The 20,143-nt window shown below is 35.4% G+C and overlaps 1 protein-coding gene across 1 annotated transcript; it reads left to right on the plus strand.

Moving 5' to 3' along the window:
• The first annotated feature begins 151 nt into the window (after positions 1 to 151).
• LOC132173519 (peroxisome biogenesis protein 5) lies at positions 152 to 17,466 on the plus strand. The gene is made up of 15 exons (XM_059585034.1): positions 152 to 433; positions 670 to 786; positions 872 to 1,040; positions 1,802 to 1,995; positions 2,453 to 2,704; positions 3,448 to 3,561; positions 7,203 to 7,358; positions 8,343 to 8,536; positions 9,052 to 9,298; positions 10,046 to 10,130; positions 10,284 to 10,393; positions 13,556 to 13,780; positions 15,280 to 15,345; positions 16,819 to 16,913; positions 17,090 to 17,466. The coding sequence occupies exons 1-15, from the start codon at positions 314 to 316 to the stop codon at positions 17,166 to 17,168; spliced, it is 2,223 nt and encodes a 740-aa protein (XP_059441017.1). The 5' UTR covers positions 152 to 313; the 3' UTR covers positions 17,169 to 17,466.
• The last annotated feature ends 2,677 nt before the right edge of the window (positions 17,467 to 20,143 follow it).

The raw sequence follows: 20,143 nt of genomic DNA on the forward strand, positions 1-20,143 counted from the left end.
ACGGAGAAAGTGCAGCAGCCGAATTATTAAAAAAAAACACACACACACACACACCCGCACACGCACAAAAGACAGAAGACGGGCTTATCCCAATTGCCATTTGCCAAGGGCCAAGACAACAGTATTTTATCGCCTTCCGCTACCCATTGATTCATTGAATTACAAATAACCTTGTAATTTGTAAATACTCCAAATATATGAAATAGAAAACAAAGCACAGAGAGGACCACCGCCACGGAGAGCGGGGATCAGAGGAAGAAGCCCCCAACTTTATCGAGATAAAAGAGTTGATAATTGAAGCAAAGAGATTATTATGGCGATGCGTGAGCTTGTCACGGGTGGAGCTGCTTGTGCCGTTCCCGGCTCTTCTTCTTCGTCCAATCCTCTTGGTGCTCTAGCCAACGCTCTTGTTGGCTCTTCTTCTAAGATAGAGGTGCGTGTTCTTTCATTGCAATTTTTTTTTGTGTCAAGGAAGAGTTGATTTGTAAAATTTGAACGAGCTTTTCTCCTCCCTTTTTACTTATTTATCTTCTTTTTGTTGTTGTTATGCTTACGTAGAAGTAGAACTATGGCCAATATTCCTCGTTTTGGTCAAATAACCAAATGATTGCACGAAAACGTTGTTTACGTAGTTTTAATTCATTCGATATTTGGACCATATTGATGCAGGAAAAGATAAAGGAGATTCCCACATCTATACCCTCTAGTTCCGAGAGGCATTTTTACCCAGAGGCCAATGACCATTTGGGAGCTCTTGATCAGCCGTTTGTGGATCCCAACTCCCAGGTTGTTGTTCTTCTCTAGTTTTCGAACTTTCCTTGGTGGATAACTTGGGAGTTGCTCTTGTCGTAATTGTTTTATATGTGGTCAGGGCTCAGAATTTCTTCGCGGTTTCCGCTCTGCAGCCCAGGGTGAACTTGCAGCCGCATGGGATGAGATACAGGGTCCTCTAGGTAGGGAAAGTCAAAGCCACATCCCTCAATTGGACCATGTATATGATAGGGCAGCTATTACTCAGCCTCAACAGCCAATTTTGGATGGTAATTTCGGTGCTTACTTATTTCTGAGCTAATCTTGGACATGAATGTTGCACTTGTCCTTTATTAAATTAGGTTTTGATTTCTTTGTCTGTGGTGGTCTTGTAACAGTTATTTTTTTTTTTTTTTCCTAAAGATATTGAATGAATTGATGGATGAAGAGAAGTTAGTGGTCTATAGCGCATAATATGTTATATTACTGGAGAAGGAATATAAAATATAGATGCAGAAACCACTGGTTTGGAGGGCTATGAATAGTTGTATTAGAGAAGCTACAAATGATGTCCTAGGAGAACCTAGGAGGAATGGACCTTCGAAAGATTGAATGACTACAAGAAGAGTTTTGTCTTTAAAAGTTCTGGTGGTTCTGCCATAAACTGTTCTTGAGGTGCTAGTTACTTGGATTTGGTTGTTGTGGATGCAAGAAGAATTTTTGTTGTTGTTTATTTTGGTTCTTATGGACCAATGCGGAGTAGTACATTTGAGATGTAACAATGGTATTTCTCAGAACATAGATGAATAAGGATTGTGTTTTTTTTTTTGGCAATACGGGGGTGCTCCTTGCAGGATAAATAACTGATGTGTTAAGTTGGTTACAACTATAGACATACCTCCTGTTAGAAGAAAGCTTAAAAGATGCCCAATTAGTTTTGAAAACGGATTCATAATGCTGTTCCCCTATAGCAGTGATCTGCAGCACAGAAAATAGAGGAAAATGTTCTTGTGAGTTTTATCAAATTGCTTTCCTCCTCTCTGTACTGCAGGGCCGCCTCAAAGAGTATTGTCAAGCTTTTTGCACTCCTTTGTTGATAGTAGCCGTGGAGGGGTTCCATTTCGCCCTACTCCACTTCCAATATTAGGGTTGTCTGAAGGTGACAAACAATGCATACGCGACCGTAGCAGCATAATGGCCCGACACTTTTTTGCAGATAAAAGTGAAGATTTTATAAATGCACAGGTTTGGAACTTTAATGGTTTTACCTCACTCTACCAGGCATTTCATAATTTTGTTGGTGATTTTCTTCATCCTTCCTCTGAAATGACCTTTTGTGGAACGAGCCAAGTACCAATGAGCTTAATTTTCTGGTGCATGTCTAACTATCTGGGATTGAGAGCCTGATTTTATCATATTACCATTAATTTTTTAGCCATTTGTTTTATTTTCAAAAATTTTCTCTTGAAAGTTTGAGAGCCTCTTCATGGTGGACTGGAATATAGAATTGTTGTTAATAATTTTTAAAGGATTTAAAGGCAAATACGTCTTGGTCTCAGTCATTAATTTAATTTTTCAAATGATATTGTGGGATCTGCATCAGGAACATATGCTAGAATTGTTTGCTCCCTATCATGACTTTCTTTGTTGCTCAATTCCTTCTGTAGATATAAACTTATCTGGCTGATTTTTATTTTTCCAGGTAAATGCGCTTTTATGTTCTTTAGATATTGATGGAAATGCTCAGGCTAAGGGGCCTCTGCCAGGGAGATATAGAGAGCTAGAGGATTATTGGAATGAGTCTCAAGGTATCCTGAAACCTGGTCCTCCTGCAGCAGATGGATGGGTAGCTGAATTTAACCAACAGAGAATGGAACATGGTGATGGTGATGCTTGGGCTCACTCATATGAACAACAACATGGTGCTAATGGTTGGGCCTCGGAATTTGAGAAGGTAAGAAAGTATTTACATTTACATTTAGTACCTATAACCCCAAGGGGTTGGCACAAGTGGTAAGGACCTTGATCTTGGTGGCATTCCATCATATCTAAGGTTCTAATTTCCTTGAGTGCAAATAATTCCTTGGGGCCAGTCCGCCTACCAGATCTGTGTGGAGGGGGTGCCTTACACAGATCCGAGGTTTATTTGACAGGAGTGGGTACACGAAGTGACCCTGCCTTAGAGGGGTTCCTTGTTATCCTAAAAAAAAAAAGAAAAACATTTAGTACCCAGGTATTTTCATACCCTGAACAAAGTACAACTGCTGTTTAAGCACCCATGCAACTAGTCAAAAGTTCAGTAAGACCCTAGTTAAAGGTTTATGAGGACCAGTTGAGCACCATACCGTAATTTAAATTTCTCAATATAACAGCACTTGTGCTGACACAATGCCTTAATACTAAACTATCCATAAAAAAAAATATATATATATATATATATATATATATATATATATATATATATAAAATAAAATAAATAAATAAAAAAATAAAAAGTATTCTTTTTGCCAAAGAATTTCTAGCAAACTAAGATGACCGAGTGTGCAATATCTTCAAATTGAAAATTCATTGTATGTATCCCAAGATATCGCATTGGGAAATATTTTTTGAGCTAATGACAAAGGATTGTTTCTTTCTACTTCGATGTATATATTGTAAGACATTTTATTGATATCTCTTTTTGAATTACTGGTGCAGTCTCAGTTGACGTTGGTTGATCAAATGAGAGGTGCAAATATCTCAAACTTAGCTATGGAGCAGACTCGCATGCTTGCAAATACGTTAGCTCAAAATGATGACCCTAAATTTCAGGTTTATATGCTGTATCATGATATTAATATTTCACATAAATTTTTGACATTATGTGCATGTGTGTTTTTGGGGTTTGGATGATTATGGAGTGTCACATAAATGACCTTTGGATTAAAGGTTGTTCAAGTGGATGACTCACATGCACATTTTGTAACCATCATACTAGTAACAACTTCAAGGAAGAGAAACTGTTAGAGCCATTTGGCTGTTGCAATCAGGATGGAATTGATCTCTGGAAAACTGCTCTGGGAATGAAAAGGATTAAATACTCTTAATTACTCATTGCTTTTGGACTATTTTGACTGTTTATTTGTCCACAATTTTGAAAGTACATTAATCTGCTTTTCATTTTTCTTTTAAATGACTCACTTTCAGTATTTTCAGAAATGCTCCATGAAATGCTTCTTCTTTCCTTTTCCCCCTATTTCAATAGTGGTAAACAGTTTTTGTTACTGCTGCCAAATGGGTGCTTACCATTTCAGGAAGCTATCTTAGCTTGGAGGATTTCTGGATTATAAAGGATATGCTATTTTGTATCTGTAAATAATACTGTTGTATTTTTTTATCGTTCATGTACTACAGCATATGTTCTATGCTCTATGCCTTACTAGATTCTTCATTATAATTTAATTTTAAAATTTAAATGCATCTTTATTGTTCTTTCATTATAGGTTAAAAAAAAAACGTATGAAAATATATCTCACATATTTAATTAAAAAAACATTTAAATTTATACACCGGTAAGTATATTACTGAACATAGTGACACAAAGTTACACAAAACATTGCATGAATGTATAAATCACAAAAAAATATTACTATCATAAGACACTTAATTTTATTTAATTTAATCCATACGAATTAAAACATGTTAAAATATTTGTTCCCATATGTGTAATTTATAACAAAAAGAAGTATAAATAAAAAAAAAAATAGCAAGAAGGAAATTTGAATTATGATTATTAAAACATTAATAGAAAATTAGAAGAAATTTGTGATAATATTTTTGTGATACCTATTATATTTCAATGCAAATAAAACTCATATAATTCTGAACATTTAAAAAATAATACATAGCAAAATAACAATTTTTTATAAATACAAAATAAAACAAAATCTTTCACTCAATATTTAATGCAATCAAATAAATCATTTCACGTCATGTTTAATGCTTAATTATCTCTTTCATGTTTTGAAAGCGTTTATATTCCTTTTCTAGGCACGAATCAAATACATTGGTGTCTTATTTTGCTTTCAAAAGCAAAAAATTCCAAAAAATATTCAAGTAAATCATAAAAATGAAAAAATAAATTCCATAAAACCATTCAAATGAATTAAAAAAATAAGACTCTAAATTTTAATTTATTCCATATAAATTAAAAAAAATGTCAAAATATTTGTTCTCATGCGTGTAGTTTAAAATGAAAATAATATCAAGAAGAAAACATGTAGATTTTGATTATCAAAGCATTAGTTTCTAATATTATTGGTGTGATACCTATTATATTTCAATGCAAATTAAAATTCATATAATTCTAAACATTCTGAAAAAATACAAAGCAAGCTAAACAAAATATTTTTTTATGAATACAAAATAAAACAAAATCTTTCACTAAACCTTTAACACAATTAAATCAATCCTCACATAAGGTGCAATGCTTAATATTTCTTTGGTGTTTTGGAAGTATTTATGTTTGATTTATGCTTATTAATCAAATAAATGTTCGCCTTGTTTTGCTTTCAAAAGCATAAAAACACTTTCTTTTATCTTGGCCTTTGTGTTGAGTAGGATTAGTTTTGGTGTGAGGGTTTTACTCCCATGGTCGAGAAAATAAAAGTTGGGAATATGGGCTACGTATGTATTAGATTGAGTCTGCCTGGAACAGATCTATGCTATAACTGAAGTTTGGACATGAGTTAGTGAATGTTGAAGTCATAGATAAGACTTGATTGTAAGATTTTTATGTTTGTCTCTATGATGTTGTAATCTCATAACTTTGGCAATGATTTATTAGAGCTTTAAGCTCTCTGATGTAAGAGTTTTATGCTCTTGATCGTTTTTCAAAGAATAAATATGAAAGATTCCCCCCTCCAAAAAAAAAAAAAAAAAAGCATAAAAACACTTTAAAAAATGGTCGAAAATTGACTAAATCTAAATCACATAAACAAAACAAAAAATCCCGTAAAACATAAGAGCCTTTATTTTACTTTAATTCATATACATTAAAACATGTTTAAATCTTTTGTTCGCATAAGCATATATGATTTAAAATGAAAAGTAAAAAAAAAAAAAAAAATAGTAAGAAGAATACATGGATTATAATATAGAAAATTAGCAGGAATATTTAATATTTTTAGTGTGATATCTATAATATTTCAATACAAATCAAACGCATATAATTTTGAACATTCGAAAAAAATCAGATATGGATTGTGATCCTCTTCATGCATTTGGTAATCCGTTTCCAATTTCCTAGCACCAAATCCTATATATTGTTAAAAAAAAAAAAAAAAAAAAAAAATCCTACATATGGTTTTTTATATATACTATATTCTACGATATGTATATACTATATATACTATATATATCAAAATATATATATATACTACGATTTTTTTAAAAAATAGCACCAATTTTTTGTTTTTTGTTTTTATTAATGAAAATTTAGCCGATTATGGGTAGTTAATGGAGTATGTTTTTAAATTTTAAATGTTGTCTTTATATAGTTTTGGAGAGTAATAAATTATGAGAAAATAATATTGTACATTAAAATTTTGAACTTAATAAAATCACATATAAGGAAAATTATTGAAATATAATTAAATGCTCTTAATAAGCTAATTTAATGACCAGTTCACTCTTAAAAAAACCGGTTAAAAAATTATGCCTTAGAAAACCGGTTTAGCCTTTAAAAAAATGGGTTCACGCCACATGTCGCAATTCTAGATTACCTCTAAAGAGTGATTCAGCTATTATATATATATATATATATATATATATATATGATATATATGATGTCATGAATTGAAATGTGACTGACGGAAAAGAAGATGCAACTTTAGAAGGGGAAAGTTTTGATTTGCTATATATTAAAGTAGAACTTAATTCCTAATCATGTGTCAAAATCTGACATGTTCTGCAAACTCGTAAGTTTAAAACTTATAAGCCTCGTGTTTTTTTTTTTTGTGGAAATATTTCTCTTTCTTAATAATAATAAAAAAATTACTCCTTCCCTCTGAGTTAGGGCACAGCTGCCGGCTTTGGGACTGTCCCTTCTACATGTGGGTGGCCCCTTTTTTAAGTTTTGGCCAGTCAAAAAATATCCAGGCAGACTAATGTGTGCATGGTATTTTTCTCTCTACCAACACTGCAGATGATTAAGGTTGCTATAATGTACTGGGTACAAAAACATGTAGACATCCTCTTTGTTAGGAGGATGATAATAAATTTGATTTATGGTTAAGACATAGAGCAATGATAGCACTCAAATGGTTGGTCCAAATCCATGTAATGCGTCAAAAGGTCCTAAGCCTAGTTATCATTGATATATCTCACATGCTCGTTTGCTTTTTTGTTGTTCATACTTTTGGCTTTGTTTTCTTGCAAGTATTCAATTATCTACGTCAATTTGTGGCATACAGAACTCAAAGTTTCTTCAGTTTGTGTCAAAGATGAGTCGTGGTGAACTTATTATTGATGATAATCAAGTCAAGGAGAGTGCATTACCTGCAACTGGGGATTGGGCCGCAGAATACCAACAACAATACAACAGGAGTCCTGCTTGGGCTGATGAATTTGTATGTGATGAGTCAAGCATAAATTTGGTCGATGCAGTCAACTTACATGTAACATCAGTGATGTGCATGTACTTGTATACATTCAGAGTACACATTCACACATGTTTCTCTGTATTGTATCTATATGCATACCTGTACATGCATGTAAACATGTACTGTACTTGTATATCTGTGCGCACGCACACACAAATCTATACATCTACAAGTTCTGAATTTTAAAATTATATATAGCAATCATAGATTTTTAAATGATAAAACTTCTTGGTTATAGTTCAACTTATAGTTGCAGTTATCTTGTATGGTATTTATAATTTAGCTTTGAGAAAGAAGGCAACATATGACATTAAAAATTAGAAGGATAGAAGGATATACATATACAATTGATATATGGCATGCATATAAAATTTACTCTTGCAAAATTTCAGAATCAACAATTGTGAAACCAAAATATATATGACAGTCATGTTCGTAAATAACAAATTCAATGATATATTTAACAATCATATTCTGATGCATGGAGACAGGAAAATGATTTCATACTTAGTGAAACTGTACATCAACCTCTTTTCCCACTTTTGAAATGGTAAGAAGAAATCCTAAAATTATAGTGCACTTTAAAAGGGTAAATTTTGAGAAATGCATAAGATTTATTCATTCATATCTGCTATAAATGACCATTTGAGTTGTATCTTAAATTGTTCTTTTCGTTTGGATAAAAGACAATTGTCCTAACATGTTATAAATAAAATTGGAAGTAAATTTGGGACATTCTAGGCAGCACAATTTAATCTAGGCAGCACAATTTATTTGTGAGTGCTACAAAGGGCACTGCCTATCTTAGGGGATGTACACAAACGCGACATAGGTCTTGTTACATGGACTTCTAAAATATGTGTGTGATTATGTCTATGTTCATATATTAAATTATCTTATTAAGGATTCAGTTTGCCTCCAGTCTCTGTTACCTGATTCTAGTGCTTTCAGCTTTCTCATGGTCCGGATCAATGGGCGAATGAGTTTGCTATGCAAGCTGAGCGACATGGGCCGGTTGATGATCAGTGGGTCAATGAATTCTCTAAGTTGCATGTCCATGATTGGGCAGAAGAATTTGAGCATCAGGTTGGTGAAGGGGTTTTGGGGGAGAATTCTGCTGATAATTGGGCGAATGCTTATGATGAGTAAGTCTAGTTGACCTCCTGGAAGAAATATAATGTTGAACAATGATAACACATTCTTCTCTGTACTTGGGTGTTGTATTTTATATTGTTGTTGCTAAAGAAAGGGAAGATACTGATTATGTTTGACTAATAAGGAGTGGATTTTACTATTTTATGAATCATGTTGAGTTGAATTACTCTATGTTTTGTTTTTGTTTTTTGTTTTTTTTCTTTCTTTTTTTATTAATAACTACAAATGTATTGATTTTATATTCAAGTAATAGACTTGTTACTTTTTCCCTTTGCCCTTATTTTTTTCAAGGTTATCATAACCATATATCTGCTTAACTGGCTCCATATTTTGCTTTCTTGTTGTTTGTTTCTACATAATTTGCATTCACTTGTAATTAATCTTGTCATTGTCGAAAATGGTGCAAGTGATCTTATCCCTTTTTTTATGTAGGCCCAAAGGATGGGTCTCTTTTAGCACATAAGTTCGTCATAATGAAAAATCCATTTTGCCATTAAAAATATAGGTACCTAAATGAGCAAGTAGCTGCCAAGCAGCGGTCAGACACTTCAAGGGGATTATATGTCTTCTCCGATATGAATCCTTATGTCGGTCACCCCAATCCCTTAAAAGAAGGCCAAGAGCTGTTCCGCAAAGGTCTTCTGAGTGAAGCAGTGCTTGCATTAGAGGCTGAAGTTTTGAAAAACCCTGACAATGCTGAAGGTTGGAGGTTACTTGGAATAGCACATGCAGAGAATGACGATGATCAACAGGTTATTTGATTTCTCAATCTTGAATTGTTCAGTTACTATATGTTTGCATATTTATCTAACAATATGATATAGTTGGACTTTGTTGCTCTATTAGACTGCTGTACAAGCTTCTCAGAGTACATATTACTGCATGGCCCATTCAGAGCATATCTTTTATAGTTTCTTTACCAGCACAAAGATGTTTGTACCTTTTTGTGGAACACAAGAATATCAAACGTCAACTTTGAGAAGCAATATTAACATCTCTAAACTACGAAATATTTGATCAATACAGATATAAACTTTTTAAATATAGATTGTGCATCTCCTAATTTCCAACTTTCCCTTTCATCTGTCCCTCCCGTAAAAAGAGAAACAAATAAAAACAGAAAAAAAAAATAAAGATAACAGTACTATTAATATATCTTTCCTATAGAGCATAAAATGGGGTCTCATTCAATTGAAGAAAATAGAAGAAAAAGAGACAAAGAAAGAGTGGCTGTTAGAAAGGCCTGTATGAACTTAAAATTTGTGTTTTTCTCTATTTTGGCACTTGATTTCCTGATCAACTGGGACTCATGACTATCTTTTGAATACATTTGTTTGCTGGAAATGATATAAATTGAGGAGTTGTGTCTTAATTTGGTTTCCGTTTGAGTAGTTTTGTGCATTTAGTGTGTTGTTCAATCTTGTCTATTTATGAAGTCTGACCACTTGAGTTTTACTCTGTAGAATAATGTGTATAAAGCTTAACTTAGATTTATGCAGGCTATAGCAGCCATGATGCGTGCGCAGGAGGCAGATCCAACAAATCTGGAAGTGCTTCTTTCCCTTGGCGTGAGTCACACAAATGGTCGGTGGTTGCTTGCTGCACTTTATTATTGATAAGTCTCTTGGAATTTAGTGTTAGGAACTTTATAATTTTTGGTGTTGTGGGGAAAAGTACTTGAAACTATCAAATTACGATGGAATACCAAAAGAATTGATAATTTTTTCAACTATGCAGAACTTGAGCAAGCAGCTGCATTGAAATATTTATATGGATGGTTACGTCATCACCCGAAGTATGGGACACTTGCTCCTCCAGAGCTATCTGATTCTTTATATTATGCCGATGTAAGTGTTTTAGTGTGTGTTTTTTCCTCACAGATGTTATCCTTTGTGGTAAGATAGACTTAGAAACTATTTTGTGGGGAAATCTTAATTTCTAATCTGTGTGGTTGTGTGTGTGTGTGTGTGTTTACCTGTTTCAGCTGTTTTTATCATCTGTAGCAGCATATGCATTAAAAACTGTTTTTGTGGGGGAATTTCAAACCCCTTACATGGCAAAATTCACAGGATGATACAATATAATTTACTATTTTTGCATTGAAATGCCTTTTTGTGGAAGAAATTCAGGAAGTTTGTAGTGAAAGAAAAGATGTGGGGTGATGCAAGAAGAGACGAGTAAGTTTATATGGCAGCTTTAATGATGTATTGTGAAATAGAAGGTCACAGTAGTACTCACTACAGATATGTTGACAGAAATATATACAACTCCACACTATAGATATTATATTTTCTTTAGTTGTTTTCTCATGGTATTACCTGTTGCGGGGGTAAATGGGTTAAAGGGAGGTGCATCTTATCTTAATAAGTATGGATGCTGATGAACCCACAGAAAAATGGTAGGCATAAGCACTGGATTAATACTGAATTCAACTCCACCTATGGCAGGAGAACCTCAGTGCAAAGATAGCACTATTTCTCCTATGCCCATACACTTGTAAGACTCTTTTTTATGTATATAGACCCACACCAGTACACTCATGACAAAGACACCTAACTGTGAACACTTCCCACTAGCACAGTGAACACACAGACGTTAAACTCACTTTGCCCATTACGTGCAAGACACTACACTTCTCACATACGCATCCCATGTTTAGTACTACAAGCAAGATGCAAACACCACTCTTCACGCGTCACACATGCCTACAATAACTATCAAGCAAACTATCAGTTGCCACCCATCTAGATGAACCTTGTCATCAAGTTTCAAATTTGTGCTATCGTTGGAGAGCTGATCCACGTCTTCCCATGTTGCATCTTTCAAAATGCAAGTATTTCCACTGAATCAGAGTCTTCAGAGACCACAAATGGACATTCAATAAGGAATAATTGCTGAATGGCCTGGAATTGAATATTTTATTGGAATTGAAACAAAATTTTTTTTCCCGTCTTCATTGCATCTCTTCCCATGAGATTTTCTTTATTGAGAAGCACTTGCCTAATGGTTGACAAAGTGTGATGGTTGATGCCATATTCAGGATGGTAGGCCATGGAGGTTCCCTTGGAGAAAAGAGGTGTTCATCCATTATTCGGGCCATCGCATTGTTTCCCGCAAGGTTTTTGGACCAAGTATATGAACCTCAATGGCTATTTCCTCTTCAAGATCTTCCAATTAGGTACCGACAATCGCCTTCTGAGGCCAGTCAACCACTCAATTAGTTGACCCTTTCAAAATGCTGCTCGAATTCTCTGATGGTTCCTTACTGTTTGATTTCGGATAATGTCTCATCAAAATTTTCGTAATAGTTGGGCCAAATCTGGCTAACAATTATTTATTAAAATTTTTCCTGGTCAAGACCAACCCCTCTTCCCAGTGCACCGATTGCGAAAGGATGCTGAGGCAACTCTTGGTTAGGATGGAGTATTTTGGCATTTGAAGAGTTGGGCTGCCTGGTCGAGCCACTTCTTCGGCTTAGAACTGAAGTAATGCTAGAAGTCCATCTTAACATATCAGAGGGGTGCAAAACGGTTTGGTTCTCCCTCACCTTTGGTAATAGTGCATGAAGAAGTCCTTTTTTCTGCTGAAATGATGGGTGGTCTCTCAAGATGACTGCCGGAATCCATGGGGATTTCTTGAGTCTCTTTCAGGGCGTCATCTACCCTCTACAACCTCTCAGTGGTAGCCCGGGTTTTTGCCCTTGCTGCTACTTCTAGGCAGTGAATTCTTTGGTGCACCTCATGCCAGTCAGCTTGTAGCTTCCCAGTCTTTTCCTTCTTGGTCGCTATTGACTTTGATATCAATTGATGAGTCTACAAAGAAATGGAAGACAGAAACCCTGAATTAACATTGAATTCCACTCCACTTAGTGCGGGAGCAATCTTGATAGAAAGATAGTAATTTTTCTCTTAAGCGCATATTCCTGGCTGATTCTAATTTTTATCTACATAGACCTAACCAGCTATGCCCCACGAGAAAGACACCCGACTATGAACACTTCTCACTAGCATAGCGCCCGTGCACACACACAGACACTATTAAACTTGCTTTACCCATTACATGCAAAACACAACACTTCGCATACACGCAGCCCACATTAAGCTCTGTCTGTAAGACAGAAACACCACTCTTCACATGTCAGACATGGCTAAGTACCCCACTTATTGCCCTGTTTTTCTCCCCTAAAAAGAGAGCATGCACCATTTAGACCCCCCATGTTTCCGTCTCTGTCCAGCTGGGGCCTATGAGATGCCTTAAGCGAAGCTGCGTAATGGAAAGCAAGGCAATTCCAAATGGAGTGTTTAAGTTTGATGGAAATTGTATTGAAAAGATGCCTTGTGATTTCATTGAGTCCTCCCCGAGGGTAGGATTTCAATATTTTTTCCTTTGAGTGCTCTCAGATGTATTTGTCCACATTGTCCTTGACTGGTACTAAGTGTGTCCCTAGTTGTACTTGTTGAGTGTCTATTGATTGTAATGTGGGTTGCAGCCAACCAATCAGGACCAGCAAAATCATTATCTAGTCAATTAGAATTGTTTGGCATGTTGAGACATTTAAGGTACCCATTTAGTAAACAAAATATTCTTGTTTGAACTTTAACTCAGTATTATATTTAATAATCACATAACTTAATACACATATGTTGGGAGGGAGCAAGGCAGGGATGGAGCATGACTCATGTCGGTAAGCTCCTAATGTTCAATGCTGACCATTTGGTGGCTCCATGGTTCAATTGAAAACTTATCTTAAAAAAATGAAGGGCAGCATCAATGATGTCGATGTTGCAGCTTTTAGAGAACGATCTTAAGTTTTGAGCTTGGTTGTGGGTTTTTATACTTGTTAGGCCTTTATACGTACAAGCTTAACTGTTTGTGACTCTGGAAGATCCATTTATGTGGACACTTTTTGGCTGGGGTCACATGTTATATGTTTTAATTATATCCTCTGAGGTTTTTATTTAGGGCTTCTCTTCTGGGGTGCACATCAAAGATCTTTTTGTGGTGTGCAGGTTGCTAGATTATTCAATGAAGCTGCTCAAATGTCACCAGACGATGCTGATGTGCATATAGTACTAGGTGTCTTGTACAATTTATCAAGAGAGTATGACAAAGCCATTGAATCTTTTCAGACAGCTTTGAAACTCAAGCCACATGATTACTCTCTTTGGAACAAGCTTGGTGCTACACAAGCAAACAGTGTTCAGAGTGGTGATGCAATATTGGCTTATCAAAAGGTAATTTTTATGTAATTATCCCATCAAGTTAATCCCTTGTTGGTGACCTTTTTAATCGTTCCGAAAGTGTCTTAGGTTCAACTAGGCTATTTCTACATTGTTATGAACATTTGGGGCTGGTAATTATGATCTTAGACAGAAGATGTGATGTGAATATGATATAAAATTAAAGGTGGACAATAGTTTGGTAGTTGTGGCTTGAGACACCTTTTTGTTCTATTCGTAGTTTACATGGGTTCAACCCACGATCTCACCCTCTATTCTGTTCCAATCTTTTTGGCCACTGGGGAAGTGGGGATATGGTCTTGGCACCTAGTGAACCAGTTGGCAGAGAATCTGGGCCCAAGTGGAAAACTCTAAGCCAACTAATACAAGAGAGAACAAAAGTTAATTAAATGTTTGCAGAAAACTTCCAAGCTCTTTGAAGCCAGACGTTTCATTGAGTCTTCTTAATGGCTTTGGAGCATATTAATGGTACTCCTTACATAAAACACTATATCTTCAAAAACATTAGATGGATCCCTTTGCCTGTGTTGAAATGTTCAAGTGTTTCTCTCCCTCCAAATTCAATACACTGCTGCAGATAGTGTGATTTTACAGATTAAGGACAGGAAAGAGTTTTCCCTGTAAAGGATGGTTTTCCTCTGTAGTGCTACCCCAATTTCTCCTTACCCAGGGCAGATCAAACCTCTCACGTAGCTGCTTCCATATTCATTCAGAAAATGGAACTTCTACCTTTTTCTAGCTTGAAGCTTATTTTGAGAGCTTAATCTGCCCCAATCGCTAACCATAGAATATAGAGTCCCTAACGATTGCTTTATTGAACCCGATCAGCCTCTGCCTAGTTCTTGACCTGCTGCCTTGTTCTAATGCTCTCCCATTCATTCTTGAGTATGACCCATCAGTTGTTCCTCTATCCCCTTTTTATAGGGGGAGAAATCATCATTTGAACATAACTTATAGGCTCGAGGCCTTGGAGAATTGTTGGAGTGTTATGCTTTGTTTGGTAACTTATGATTATCATGTGGTAGTGTTGGTCTAGAAGTTGTGTTGCAGGGTTTGTGCAGATTTTTTATGGATATTTTTGTTCTTTAATCTGGAGTTATGTCTAAAGGTCAAAAGGAAGTTCATCACTTGGAATGTTGAGCTGCTGGTTTTAGATATTATTCTGCATGGTCATCTATCTTGCCTTGTATTATTTTTATAACACCTATTGGAGTGCGAATGATTTTTGTGCTTTAATTTGGACTTCTTTTCCATTTTCATGTATTCGATGTTATGACATTGCTGGCCATCAGGGGCAGTTGATGGTTCAAAAACTTTTATGTTCTTTGGAAACCATAATGTTTAATGTATTTCCTTATGTCATTGTTTTTTTATTCATCTCATGTCTATCTTAGTTTAGTTCATTGTATGATTTTATTTTCTTTGTATCTTTTCTGGAAAACTATAGTTACTAAACATAAAATTACTATCTTTTTGTTGTCTCTGGTTTCCAGGCATTAGATTTGAAACCTAATTATGTTCGTGCATGGGCAAATATGGGCATCAGTTATGCTAACCAGGTTTGTTTCTATGCTTGGTTGTTCCATCACATTGTCATCTTTGGCTTTTTTTTTTTTTTTGGTCTTTTAAAATGTATTTCTGGTATTAAAATGCTCAGAAAGTAGAGTTTTAATGATTTGTTTGTAAAAGCATGCTAAGCCTGAGAACCTCTGGGAGCATAATGAACCAGTGCATGTCCAAAAACTAGCAATGATCGTTTTGTATCAATAGGCATTAATAAAATGATTTTTTTTTTTTTTTTTTGTTTCTTTTGAATTGAATCAAACTAATAAATAATAGCAACCAGCTGCTAGGTATGGATAACAATTAATATTTCATCACCGCATTGTTTAAATTGATATTTTCCTTTTATATGTAAATTAATGGATTACACTTTGATATTTTCCACAAACTAGTTTCTTGTAAAACATTAAGCTAGCCATAAACACATACTTATCACGTTAATTTACATAAACTAAATTATCAAGTCCTGCACGCTGTAGGACTGCAGCTCAGTGGAATTATGGCTATTTAGATTCTTAAAAAGCTTTTGGTACTTGTTATTGCTTTTGTGGATATGTAAAGAAGATAGAAAGAATAATCTGTACAACGAATTCAAGTGTAGTAGGATAATTCAAGAACTATTTTTTGGGTTGTTTACCCCTAGGATAAAAGCCCTGTATGTATGTAGCAAAATCTTTTCATAATTTAGTTGTTGCCATACAAAATTGAGACATAACAAAGCATGCACATGAGGGAAACACTGTTTTTGATACTGCATTTAATGGGCAGAGAGTGAAAGATGCCATCCTGTCTGAATCTGCCCTAATCTCTTTTGCTAGAATTAACGTCATAATTGAATGCTGAATTCTATAGAGCAGTATTTTGACATGCCTACACGGATCCTTTTAGTATGAAAGCGATTCATTAGGGGAACTTGTAAAACTTATTGACACGTTTTTGCAGCCCCCCAATTTTAGGGAAGCAACTTCGTTTAAAACTTATTCTATGAATAATAGTTGATAATCGACCTGTGGAATTTCTCCGCTACCACATTCATGCAGTGAACTCAAAAGGTTTATGTGAAATATAGAGTTTATCTACTAACTAAGCTATGTCATATGTTGTTAGATTATCTATATTCTGAAAAGCAGGTCTTAAATTAGGTATTTTATTTATGAACTTTCAATAGTTTTAACTTATTATTTAATTTTAGTTTTGTATATTTCTATTCTCTTTCCCTGGATGGTCCTTTATTTTTTTAAATATCTTCTTGGGATTTATAACCCTTGTCTAAAAGCAATAGCTATTTCAAAATTTAAAAGCTAGATGCTTACTGTGGTATGGTTGTTTACCCAAGGCATTGTGCTTTGGAAATGGATTCATATAACCAACTTTAATATGTGGAGATTAAAGCTTTTGTTGAATTCAGTTGAGTTGGTTTAAGGGCATCATTCCCATGGAAGCAGTGATTTTTACACTTTGTCATCTAGGGCATGTACGAGGAGTCCGTTCGTTACTATGTCCGGGCACTTGCTATGAATCCAAAGGCAGACAATGCATGGCAATATTTGAGAATTTCTTTAAGGTATGATAGTTGACAAAGAACACTTTTTTGTGGCCCTTATGTGTTTCAACAACGGCTTTCCCATCTTTTTATCTTTTTTTCTGCTTTGCAGCTGTGCTTCTAAAGAACACTTTTTGTGGCCTTTATGTGTTTCAACCATGTCTTTCCCATCCTTTTATCTTTTTTCTGCTTTGCAGCTGTGCTTCTAGGAATGACATGCTCGAAGCCTGTGATTCCCGAAATCTTGATGTTCTTCAGAAGGAGTTCCCCTTGTAATATTTATATGATTGGAGCTGTGGATGAATAACGGGGACTAGTATTGAGATGAGGGGTGACATATGAAAGCAAGAGTTGGGCTGTTTGGACTATATACGGATATACCTGGGAAAAGAACGTTTTTTTGTTGAGCGTAGATTGTATAATAATTCCTTACATGGGAATGATTCCAGTAAGAAGGAACGTACTTGGTAAAAGAATTTGAGAAAGGAACACAAATATAAACGCAGGTGAGCCATGTTATTGTTGATGAATAAGGAAGTTAATAATGAAATGGTGTATAAACATTTAATTAGCACTTTGCAGTGTTGCACATATTTCTTCCTGTATGTTTGGCCTTCTGATATCCTCTGATTGGATGTAAAATGATGAATTGTTTCTTTGTGATAATAGATTACCCAAAAAAAAAAAAAAAAAAATTGAAGAAGATTACATTACAGGTACTTCAATAAATGGCCTCGGTCACAACCTCAAAAAACTCAAAAGAGCGAATAATAAGCAAAGGCTTATATTTGTACAATATTTGAATGTGCGTCGGAAAATCAAATATAATCCAATTATTTCTGGAACGTTCTTTTAAATCTGCAAATTGAAGTTCAACTTGGGGTTTGAGTGCGAAATTGTTTGAAATGGCGGTTTAATGAGTTAACAATTTTAAATTAGTTGGTTCCGAAATTTGGCCCTTTTTAGTGGAGCCTGTTTACAGTCTTTCCGACATATAATATTGAAATAATTACTATGACAGGATTTGGATGCCTTTGCATTTCTTATTGGCAGTGATTGGGTTTGACATAAGGTCAGCAGCTGCGGTGTAGAGCAAGACTGTGTCATGCCAGAAAGAGGGGGGGCAAACTGTAAGGATTAGTCCGCAAATTGCAGTTTGATATGAGACCCGAATATGTTGAAATCTCTTGATATATCAAACACAGCAAATGAGATGTTTCTGTAGCAATATTGAACATCCCAAAATGCTGCGACTTGCAAAGGAAATTACTATGAGACCGTCATTATTCCAAATTCATGCACAGGCGCCACACACGCACTAGCCTAAATTATTTGGGGGTTGGACAATGCACTGGCTCTGATGGATGGGCGAAATAGTACGAATGTACGATCGGCCAAAAATAAACACTCGTCTCTCGTCTCTCCCCATCCATCCACATCCTGACTGCTTTTCATTTTACTTGTTGGGCACGGCCCCATCCAACCCCTACAAGTTACAACTCCACCTACACCTATATAGTATATACCCCCACTCCTATCCCTATGCCTTATCCACGCAGAAACGTTAAAATAAGAGAAATGATACATTTCTCAAAATAATAGATACGATGAAATGGAACTAACAAAATTAAGTGTAATATTTTTCTTAAAATAATATTTAAAAATCTTGTGATACTACGAGAATCCAATCGCTGGAGTGCCCTGTTCATTTCTTATAATTACGTTTGTGCTGTCCCTCTTCAATCATATACCTCATTTTCGATCGCTCATTTTATTCACAACCCACAGCCACCACCATCGATATATGCATCTCTCTTGAGCTCTCGCTGATGCAGGTGACAATTATATCTCTGCAATTGCGAATCCCAAGCAGGAAGCACCATTTGTCCATTATATATATATATATATCAATTTTTCACAACTTAATTGAAGAGTCACGCCAGACAAACTCGAATAATTAAACACCAACATTAGGAAAATATAAAATATTCCTCCATTGCCTGCCTCTTCCGTCCTCCAAATAATATTTTGTACCCATGCCACTCCACACCACCTTCTCACCCGGCCCCTTAAAAGTAGCTAGCATTGTACTCCATGAATGAACAACACGTTACAAAAATATGAGTCGAGTAGGAGCCTGCCACCCCCACACTCAGAGGAGGATCTAACAATTTCGATTTCTTTTAAGCTTGTCATGATGAAAAATTCCTTCTTTACTCATCCAGCTGTCTTCTGTCGGATAAAAGTCGTAATTCACACAAATTTCGCAGATGTTAGCCATCAAGCAAGCAACAGTATAGTATGCTTGGGATTTTGTACGAAGTGATGGTGAGAAATAGGTAGTTGGAGTTGGGTTTGAGTTTTAAATGCTGCCGCTGTCTCACTTATCGGAGGCTAGGAGAGTTTGAACAACACTTGATTAAATAAGTTTTTGAGATATTTCTATATATGAACCACACGCAACCCACGCATATATGCGGATCATTAAATAGATCACTTTCTTATCGCAGCAAATAAACATTAGCCTGCTTTAGATGCTTTACCGTCATTCAATTAAAAAAGTGGCAAGACTAATTATGATCCAAATTTAATAGACCACTTCCACATATCAATCTATCATTGCAATTATTTCATGTGCAGGAGAGAGAGAGAGAGCATCAATTCCATGTAAGTGACCAAAAGCAACTGGGTTTCTTACAAACAAACACGTTGGCCAAAAGGTTACGTCTGTATCAGATGGGGAGATGGATGGATGTCTGTCAATGACATGCGTGCACCAACCCTAGCCTGATCAGTCATATTACTCCCAACACGCAAGCTAAGCTAAGCTAAGCTTTGTGAGTGACGCTCTGCCTTGTAACCATCTTATCAGTGTCAGCTACCAAAGTAGAACCTAAAAGCTTATTGTGGCATATGCACATCTCTACTCCCCTCTTCAGTATACTAGCGTTGTGCCAATATATAGGTCATGACGCTAGCTAGCTAGCATTTTTCTTTTTTCTTTTTTTTTTTTTCTTTTTTTTTTTTCTTTTTTCTTTTTCTGCCCTCGTTGCCTTTGTTAAGTGTACGCATACATATATAGAGACACAACAACGTTAAACAAGTTGTTAAAAAAAATGACGACCAACAAGCATCTTTACTACGAGCTAGGCTTCCATCAACTCCTATCAAAAACCTAGATAATCGATCTCTACATAATAAGAAATGAGAAGGCGGAGGAGGGGGTAGGTTTAAGAAGGCATTTAATAGTA

The sequence above is a fragment of the Corylus avellana genome, chromosome ca3 (genome assembly GCF_901000735.1).
Source record: "Corylus avellana chromosome ca3, CavTom2PMs-1.0".
Taxonomy (NCBI): Eukaryota; Viridiplantae; Streptophyta; class Magnoliopsida; order Fagales; family Betulaceae; genus Corylus; species Corylus avellana.